Raw genomic sequence first — 10,438 nt, 5'->3', positions numbered from 1 at the left:
ATCCAAAATCTTTCAAATTGTCTTGAAGATATAGCGGGCCACGGGGCAGGGGTCTGTTAACCTCAAGAAAAAAGTCATTCTGTATTTTGCAAGATTTCTTGCGCAAAATTCTAACTGAAATAAAACGATTATACTTTTAGAAACTCATACTTGGGGGCAATTTCCTTCCGGTTAGAAGTCTACATGCTGAAAATACCGAATACGAAGGTCACCGAATTTGCATTCAATAGGACATTACGCCCAAAAGAGAAAAATGAAAAACGTACTTGTGCGCTATTCTTCTCTTACTCTGCACATGGGCGTGGGAATATTCCAGATGATTGAGCATTATTTCAAATTTGACGGAGGTGCAAAATGCACTCTAGTAAAAAGAAATCTCTTAGATCCAGAGTCCAGACTCTGAAAAAATTGGACAAGAAAAACTACTCTTGATTCAATCGGATTTTTGCTTGAATCGAAAGTCGAGTCTCTTAATTTAAGCGGATTTCTCTTTGATGCAAGCTGAAATCCGATTGAATCAAAAGCGTTTTTTCTGGTTGAAGTTTTTAAGAGTCGGCACTCTGGATCCAAGAGACTTTTTTTCTAGCGCACAAGAACGTCTCCTGAACGGTAGCTAAGATTTCGCAAAAATTTACCTAACTACTTCGTTAAAAATGTTAAAGGAGAAAAAATTTTAGGCCAAATTTTAAATGTTGAGCCACCAACACGTCCTCAGTTGCACGGATCTGACTAGATTCCACCTAACAACGGAGAGCTAAGTAACATTCGACCCTGATATTTTGTGAGCATTTTCTTTGTAATTTGGGTAAAAATTCCAATGAAGTTTTATGATACTACATTGTTTACTTTCTTTGCAATAAAAACTGAAACAAGGGAGGGAATCAGACTGCTTAAAATCCAGTTAAGCTCATTCAGGGTGAGTCTTTCCGATTGACTCTCCGATATGGTAGCCAGCGCTATACTCTTGATAAAGTAAACCATATGTGTAGTAGATTTACAAGACGTACATGACCAACATTAGAGTTTGCCACTGCCTACTTGATTTCCTCTTACGAAGTAGCTACACACAAGCAACCGTCTACAGACAAATAGTATGATAGCCGTTAGGTACCATTATTTTTCATGCGCGCAGGTCTGAGGAAAATTTACATCCTTCCCAGTTACCAAGTTAGATCCTATCGTATGATTCAGTGGCGAGGCAATGAACAATCTATCATCGTCATTTCCCATTTGAATCTATGATGAAGAATCGATTATTAAGGTGTTCGTCGCGGACACCTGGTTAATCGATTCTTTTCAAAGATTTCATTGTCCGATCAATCGATATTTCGCAAAGAAAACCACGCTACTGGTCTGAGTATGCTGAGAATCACGTACCTACACCCGCTTCTTGAAAAAACGAATGTAAAAAATCTAAACGAAACCCAGTGAAAGTAGATAAAGCACCCACTTAGAAATACTTTCAAGCTGTATGTGTACATGTTTCTTTGGTGAAGGTATTAGTGATTGAGTATTTGCTCAATGTATTACCATGATGGAGGCTTTGACCCACGTCCTTGTAATTATCATTGCTCGCTTATCATCTGCCTCAATACAAGCCTGAATATGCTTCGGAATTGAGCATGATTAGTGATTGCTTTTTCTCAACACCCTTTTAGAGTGTCAATGACCAAGTAAATTTAACATTTTAAGGATTTTTACGTCTTTAAATGATGGGTGTTTTGGTCCCTAGAAAGGCCTCAATCGTGCAGGTCCTGAAAAAACATGTATCAACATCCATCCAAACCAAAAGGGTTCATTTTTTAGTTCTGTGCTTTCCAGCTCATATCCTCAATCGCCAATTTCTGCACCTTACAGGTTGACAATACTCGGAATTGAGATTTTTTTCGGCCTACTGAAATTGTCAACTTACAAATGGACTGCATTTTGCAAGAAGGAACCAGGAGCATTTCAATGTTGCTAAGATTGTGCAACTTCTTTTGTCTTGGAAGAAAAACCTGATGATCTATAAACATCTTCTATTTTACTCGCTAAAAACTGTAAATTTAAGACAAAATTACCATGCAAATTCTTTATTTTTTCAGGATTTCAATTGTTATATTAAAATGGCAAATGGATTTGCAACATTGTAATGCTCCTGGTTTCTTTTTGCAAAATGCAATCCAAATCTACTTCAACACGCCGTTTCAGTACAAAATAAGCAAATGATTACCGTCAGGTCGATTAAGCCTTCCCTCTCCAAAAACACTCCCTATTTTGAAGTCTGTATCAAAATGAGCGAGCAAAGATTTAAAAAAAAATACTCTTCAAAAAAGAGAGAAAATCCGAAGTAATTCGCACTTATCAGTTGCACAAATCAATTTTCACACCGACGTACTATGTGAAGAAATTCGGGTGAGCACTGTACACACACGCACTACTGAAAATCACCAAGACGCCGAAAAACGGAAATCGCTGACGCACGCACGTAAAGAACTCAAGCGAGGCAACGACGCGACAGCGACGATAGAACGTTAGGACGTTAGACGTTAGCGGTCACGCGGCGCACGAGACACTGAACACTGGTCGAGGTGCGCGTACAGGGGGTGGAAAGTCAGGTGGGGGGAATTTGTGAAGGTTTGGTTTCAACGCTTGACCGATGGAGCGCTGCTGTCGCAGAAATTGAGACGTCAGCGGTCAGCTGATCTCGAAGCCTACTCCGTCGGTGTGGCATGGAATTCACGTGGGTTTTTCCGAATCAGCCATAGCCATTGCCATAGTGAATTATTGGTTACGAGTATACGAGTACGTTCGCAAAAGTGTAAACAGTTGAATTGAACGGATTTGTTTGTGTGGAGTTTTATAATATTTGACAATTTGTGAAAATGTCCAAGTTTAAATCGTGTTTCGTCGATGGATGCTTCCATAACGAAGAAAACTCGTCGCACTTATTCCATCGTTTCCCGACTGCCGGAAAACGGAATTCCCAAAGGTAAATAATGCATGTTTTATTCATCACTCTTCTCTTCTCACGGTTTGCACCAATAACTATATTTCAAGCCGTGTTCCCCTTTAATGTCATGGATAATGGGTCGTGATATGTATCTTACTGATGACTGTAGCTTTCGAAAAATCTGGGCCCAGGCTCGAAGTTAATTTCAAGTATCAGATTGCTCGGTACATCCTTTCACATTGTGTCGCCCAAAAATGAATCTTGGCTGCTTCCTGTGCCGATTGACGACGTTAAAAGAATGGATTATAAGTTTTAACCTAGATGTAAATATGATTAGGAAGCATATCCCTATTTGTAAATTCTCTATGAGATCAGAGTTCTGAGTTTGGCCTTGCCAAGTCTATGCAATCTTTATCTCCCTGTAATTTTCTCTGTGACACAAGGTGTGAGTTTACCGCACTCTCGACGCAGCATTCACTTACACCCAAGCTCATATCGTCGTGCAAACATTTTGCCAGTCAAATATGCATTTTTATTGTCTGCTTCATGAAGCAAGTATGTGCTATGAGGTCAATACTGATGATGTCAATTTGCAACTTGCTTACTAAAGATGATGAGCAGAAGCCTGTTTGAAGGATTCTGTAATTCAGAATTTGAAGACTTAAGAATACTCTAAGGATGACCTAATTAAAAATAATCTAAATTAACTTCTGTTTTAATGAGTCATTTCTTTATGCTGAAACATAATTTTAATTCTCTTGAATTCTTTCTGTGTTGCAGGGTTAACACTTGGGCAGAATTTTCCAAACCAGAGGCACCTCTAGACTCCAGTGAAATCCAGAAACTGTACATGCGTCAAGTCTTTATCTGTGGAGCTCATTTTACTGCTGATTCTTACCAGGAAGTTAATCCCTCAAAACTCCACATCCATTCCATACCCAAAATTCCTCCTTCTTCTATACCGTCCTCTTCCTATCCCATCGGATCTCCTTCCTTATACCCACCGCAACCCTCACCTCAGTATCCACCAACTCCTCCCAGTGATTCCTCAAGCGACCAATTCCCAAGCACCTCTTCAGATGGTCCTTTACCGATGGACATTGATCCTGTAATTCCTTCCGCTCCTCCAGAACTCCCCCTCACCTGCCCTGGAGAAATATGCTCCTCTGATTCTACTCCTACCTCTGCTCCTGAAATCCCTCAGCCACAGCTGGACCCTCAGAACACCCCAGTCACGCCAGAATCCTCCACTAATGAACGTTCTGCCCGTTTAACTGCCTCCAACAAAACACCAGTCTCTAAACGATCCCTTTTGAAAGATTTAAATGTCACCAGATTCAATAAGTTAACCCCCCGAAAGCAGCGACTTCTGTTGTCAAACAGGCGGAAAGAAAGGTCCCTAAAAAGGATGAAAGATCAAATTAAAAACTTGAAAGTAAGAACATCGAAAACTGTCATTGATTTACCTGCATTCAAAAATTTTCCACCTGCTTTAAAACTCCTCATAGAATCCACTTTAAGAATTGGGAATTGCAAGCCCAAGGGAAGGCGATGGACGTTGGAGGATAAGATTCAAGCGCTAACCTTGCACAAGAACTCCCCAAAAAACTACGCCCTACTCCGAACCTTCTTTCCTTTACCCTCTGCTCGTACTTTACGTTCCGTACTCTCTAAAGTTCCTTTTTCACCTGGTATTTGTCAACCAGTCCTAGACGCTCTTAAGAAATCAGTAGCAGCGATGAATCCGCTCGACAGATATTGCACACTAATGTTCGATGAAATTTCCCTGCGCCAGCAGCTCTGGTACAACCGAGGGCAGGACCGCATCGAAGGTTTTCAAGACCATAAAGGACAAGGGGTCAGTTCAAAGTTGGCAGACCATGGTTTGGTTTTCATGATACAAGGTTTGCGGCGCCATTACAAGCAACCTGTGGCATATTATTTAAGCCATTCAGCGACAACCGCAGAGAGACTGGTGATTTTCATCAAGAATGTCATCCGTGCATGCAGAGATGCAGGCCTGCACATAGCATCCACTGTCTGTGACCTGGGGACGAGCAATGTCAGTGCCCTGAAGAAGTTGGGAGCAACACCGGAAGAACCTTACTTCTATTTAGATGAGGAAGAGAAGGGTAAAATCCACACTATCCTGGATCCTTGTCACCTGCTGAAATGCACCCGAAACAACCTTATGACCAAAGATGTAACATTTACCGTGGACATGAATGGGAAGAAGGAGACCGGTGAGTTGTATTCATTACCATTCAGAATTCCCTCTTCTAATTTTTCTCTTTCCATTCATTACTGAAGCACTCCTGTTATGCCTCAATTGTTGATCAAGTTTCCTCTAAATTGGATGTTGCGAGCTTGCATATTCTTTCAAATTAATTTTTGAGTCGTGGGACTGAAAAATTTAGATTTAAACTTTATGTGCAAGGAGTGGAAGAGCAATGCTCAGTTAGGGTAGGTCCACTATTCTCAAACTAAGTTTAGCATCCTCTGGTAACAGATCCAGCCTTCTCTTCTAGAAATCTTGGAACATCCAGTTGCATGAGACTTTTTCATAGGATGAAAATTGCTGATGAAATTTTAAACGTATACTTGCCTTGTTCAATTTTTTTTTCTTTTTTTTGGCTGATGGAGCATTTTTTGGTAAGATTTTTTGACTTCCCATCATCTGTCATGCTGAACGCAAACTTAAGTTTAAAACTCTTTTAAAACATAATTATTGATCCTGCAAGTGGCATAGAATTCCTAATAATTCTTAAATACTCTCCTTGTTCCAGGCACAGCCAAGTGGTCCCATATCCAGAAAGTAGCCGAGGAAGACAAGAAATTGGTTTTCCGCAAATTAGCACATATAGATGACGATGACCTGAACCCTGATCGATGTAAGAAGATGAAAGTTGCTGCTGCGGCTCATGTGCTTAGCCATACTGTTGCCAGTGCTGTCGAGTATGAACATAGGAATGGTAAGGATCAGGCTGTATTTCTCTCCCCCCCCCCCCCACCCCATTTCCATCTTTTTGTGTTATTCACCTTAGTGTGTCAAAACTCAGAGCAGGGAATCCGTTTTTTCAGTAAATCCCTTCTAACTTTCTGGAGTAAAAATATTTTGTGGAATGTTTCATACAGTTTTTGTTTCATTAGATTGCTATTCTTTCCATCTTTAGGAACAGTCATGAAAGCAACAAGGTACGGCGCCAGTCAGCAGCCCCCCCCCCCCCCCCCTCCAACAAGCATTGGAAGAAAAGATCTTGCTTCAGAATTTTCAATACTCATTTTCAATACCCAAAAAGTTTTCCTAATCTGTTAACTGTTTCTCCAAGAAGTGCGTGCTACAACCGTAGTTCTAAATGAATCTTTGATATAATTGAGGGGCTTTTCAGAAGAAGAGCCTGCAGCAAAAAATAGTGTTGGAGAAAATTGAATTTTAAGTTTCCATGATTAGTCTCTGGCCATTGAAGGTAAGTAATATCGGGAATTGAAATCAAAACTCTGATATTAGTAACGGACAGTGGCCAGATAGTAATTATGGAAATTTCAGACGCATTTTTCTTAAACGCTGTTTTTCGCTACGGGCCCTTTTTACGGGGAGCTCCATAGTTGTTAATACCTAGATAATGTTTCTGATCTGATAGATGCTTATGTTGCACGAGCAATGTCACATTCTAATTGCTAATAACACCTCATTATCGATTCAAATGTAAATGTGCCAAGTTTGTTTCATTATGCATGTGTCCGTGATGCACCCGACTGAAATTCTAATTCTCTTTGTTTCGCTCTGATTTGTTTCATTCCAGGTGTTTTAAAGGATGATCCAAGTGCCATTTTCACTGCCTACTTCACCAAGAGCGTGGATGACATGTTCGATTCAGTCAATGGTCGTGGTATGATACCCTATAAGGGGAAAGTGCTGCGCACCACGAATAGATGAAAAGAGCCCTCACATTGCATTTTATGAAAAAAGTATGCGCTTTGTCAGAACCTGGAAATACACTGGCAAAGAAGCTCCTCCTCCGCACATACCTGGCTGGATTACTACTTTTAAAGCAATTAAGTATTTATGGTTAGATTTGAAAAAGGTAGGATTTTTATACTTAGATCCTAAGCGTCTCAACCAAGATCCGATTGAGAACTTGTTTGGTCTCATTCGAGCTAACTGCGGAGGTAACAGTAGGCCGACTTGCCCCCAATTTGCGGCTGCATTGAAAACAATCATAATTAATAACTTTGCCTTTTTAGATATTAAAGGTATGAACTGTGAAGCTGATGAAGCCAAACTTTTGACGAACTTGCGATCATTTCTAGAAGCTGAGGCTGAACCAATTGAGAGTGTAAGCGAAGTTCTAGACAGTTTAGTCCCAATTGGTGGCAAGACAGAGAAAGAGATGGAAGCAGCTGTTCTCAAAGGTGGAGGTGAGGCTGACACAGTTGCATATATTGCAGGCAGCGTAGCCAGATCTATCCTCAGTAAAGTTAAATGCTTAGATTGTGAGCCAGTGTTAAAGACTGATTATAATGTAGGGCCTATCAGCGCCGCTCCACTCCTGGATCAGCCAAAAGGAGTATAATAAGTCAAAGCGTAGTTTAGTTTATCCCACACAGAAATTAAGCACTTGTGTAGGTTCTTGCCTCCATTTTGTGGAAGATTTCCTAAATAAACGACCCTATGTCAGAAATATTAGGGAAACCATCATAACCATCATGACCAAACAGTATGATTTTTCATGGCTGGAAAGTTGTCCGAATGAGGACCATGTTGAAGCCACGTTGAAAATGATCTGCGATGGTGTGTTTTTTATCAATGTAAAATGGTGGTGTCAAAGGTTTAATAAGAACCTTTCCGCAACTCAGTTTGCCAAGAAGAAGAAGGTTGAGAAGAAAATCAAAACCTTGAAACATGTTTAATTGTTCATCGACTGATTTGCTTTTCAGCACAGCATCCTTTGCAAACAGAGTTGCTAAAAGAAATTTCATTGAATGAAATTTTGTGAAATATCTTTTTTTCCCCATGAAATTTCTTCCTGTAATCTCTCCTCGAAATTTCTTAACTCTGTTTGCAAAGCTAATTATCAGATTAAAAATTAAGGAATCTGGCACTGAATGTATATTGTAGGATAACAAATAAATTTATAAAATTAAGTGGAAATGTCATGAAACACAATTTAAATGTAATATATGTAAATGAAGTATTGTCAATGTAATGTGAGGCTATGTACTGTAAATCTAATGTTAATGAAATGTATACAATTGTTTGATATCATTACGCCTGCTTGGCTACTGCTCACATGAACTTGCTTTGTCATGTGCATTTCTTTTTCGGAACTTTTAAGTTAGGTCTGCCACAGAAATTTCAGGATGATTCATGAAAAATTAGCATCAGCAGAATACACCTTTCCAATACCTTTTTAAGCCTGTCTTTGTGGTTTGTCCATTATTGTACCTTCTTAGTGAAGTCTTTAAAAATCTATATCTTTTGGAATTTTTAAAATTTGAAAATGTTTTCATTTTTTTGCATAATACAGAATACATTATCCCTCCCAAAATTACTCTTATCATTTAATTTGCATCCTCAAGAATACACTTGCACACGGAAAAAATTAAATTGCTGATTTACCAATTATTTTGCTTAAAAAAGTGACTGCAATGTTTCAACATGGATTTCACAACCAAAAAAAGCTACTTTAACTACTATTGTACCTATGCTAATTTAACCATGGGGGCGGTCAAATTAGGAATTTTTTGTTGTTAAATCTACTTTGAAATAATCCAGTCACTTTTTTTAGCAATTGAATTGTTAAATCAGCAATTTAATTTTTTCCGTGCAGGGCTCATGATTCGCATCATTGAGTTCAAAAGAAGTTAATGCAGGGAACTGTGTGTTACCTGCTTCCGTGTATACTAAGAATATTTGAAGCCATTCAATTATTACTTAATTTTCTTGAAGTTACCTTCTGCAATCAGTGAAATCATGAACGCTTAAATTAATTTTTTGCAAGGAAAAATATCTTAAACCTGTATTTGATATTTTGAAAATTAGTGAAATTTTTCTCTCTCTTTGCGTGTATCTCTCCTCACTTCTGATTGTTCTTCCTTCTGTTTCATTGTGATAAGCGGTAAAGAGAAATTGTAAAGTGTTGCTCACGGAAATGAGTCCTTGCCTTTGACACAAGACCAGACAATCTATTTTCTCAGTCATTCATTTCTCCAAATAATGATAATTCTTTCATGCTATTTAGGCAAAGTATGAAATTTAAAATTCTTTTGGTGTTTCCTCTCAGCTCACTCTTTTAACTGACGCAATTTACAAATTTACCGCAATCGCTTTGAAACTTGGCGCTGCAAAATCAGAAGTGAGAAGGGAGCACCGATAGGTCATAGATAAAGCGTGGTAGGAGGACGCGGGCGGGGCCGGTAGGAGTAGGGTGCTGCGGGGTGCGGGGGACAAGTGTTTCACGACTTGACCGATGGAGCGCTGCGAGCGGTGAGCTCGAACCTTAACAACAAAACGAACATTGAGTGACCATTCTCTAGTAGGTCTGTTTTCTCTGAAACCAACTGTTGAGTGCCAACTCAAAAAAGACGCCCTCCTCACTCCCCGTCCCCGATGCAGTGCTGCCAAACGTACATATTTGTACTCATACCCTGGGTTTCTGGCAAATTTCAACTAGAGTCCCTTTATACTGAGAGTCAAGACAATGTGAATCCATTTCTGATTGGTTCCCGTATTTTAGGCCTCCATAGTGTCACAAACGGAATAAAGATTACATTTTCAGCGATTGCGAAGATTATAATGTAAAATGGACCGGGGAATAACGGGTTCGACAAGGAACAAACGGAATGAGAGAAAGAATGGAGAAAGGAATTTAAGAATGAACCGATCAAAGATTACGAAAAACTGTCAATTTGTGCAATCTTTATTCCCGTTTGTGACTCCATGAGGGGTTGTTGTCTTGACTCTCAGCATAAAGGGACTCTAATTTCAACCTGTCCGAGTAGCAGTGATAGCGAGGAGTTGCGATTTGATCGGAGAACGAGCCGCGATTTTATCGATATCGATTTATTGCAATACGAGAAGGATTTATCGCAAAATACATCGGATAAAAAATTGCGATTTCATCGCATGAATTTGAAACAGAATCGCCACTCTATCGACGGCGATCTAGCGCAATAATAAATAAAAAAAAATCGTGATGAATTGAGATAAAATGTCGAGGATAAACTTTCGAACTTGTCGATTTTCGTCTTTTTTTATCAAAGAAAAAAAAACTGAGCGTAAGTACTGTGCAGACATTTGGAATACCAAAAACTGGGTACGGCGCGAACTTGTTTGTGTCGTTAAAGAAAGATACAGGTTGAACATGCATATGATCAATTTTGTCCCGATGTCAATGTCAGTGACAGGTGGAGTCTACTCCGAGGGCTCTATTATTGAACCCTTACAATCGCCTTGTTGTTGGCAGTGTACGGCAATTCGTTCGCAGAAAAGCCGTAAATCGGTGA

General features: G+C 39.5%; 1 protein-coding gene across 1 annotated transcript; it reads left to right on the top strand.

The window, feature by feature from the left end:
* Positions 1–2,710: 2,710 nt before the first annotated feature.
* LOC140224437 (uncharacterized) lies at positions 2,711–6,924 on the top strand. Its single transcript, XM_072299424.1, has 4 exons — positions 2,711–2,971; positions 3,713–5,175; positions 5,719–5,904; positions 6,736–6,924. The coding sequence occupies exons 1-4, from the start codon at positions 2,865–2,867 to the stop codon at positions 6,867–6,869; spliced, it is 1,890 nt and encodes a 629-aa protein (XP_072155525.1). The 5' UTR covers positions 2,711–2,864; the 3' UTR covers positions 6,870–6,924.
* Positions 6,925–10,438: the final 3,514 nt, after the last annotated feature.

The sequence above is a fragment of the Bemisia tabaci genome, chromosome 4, assembly GCF_918797505.1.
Source record: "Bemisia tabaci chromosome 4, PGI_BMITA_v3".
Lineage (NCBI taxonomy): Eukaryota > Metazoa > Arthropoda > Insecta > Hemiptera > Aleyrodidae > Bemisia > Bemisia tabaci.
Note: the sequence above shows the minus strand (reverse complement) of the source record. Positions and strands in the feature narration are given on the sequence as shown.

Bases quoted from the DNA above. Each gene is read 5' to 3' on its own strand.
- LOC140224437 (XM_072299424.1), top strand. From the start codon at position 2,865: ATGTCCAAGTTTAAATCGTGTTTCGTCGATGGATGCTTCCATAACGAA. The intron at 2,972-3,712 runs GTAAATAATGCA...TCTGTGTTGCAG, and splicing joins GGAAAACGGAATTCCCAAAG to GGTTAACACTTGGGCAGAAT. The intron at 5,905-6,735 runs GTAAGGATCAGG...GTTTCATTCCAG, and splicing joins CGAGTATGAACATAGGAATG to GTGTTTTAAAGGATGATCCA.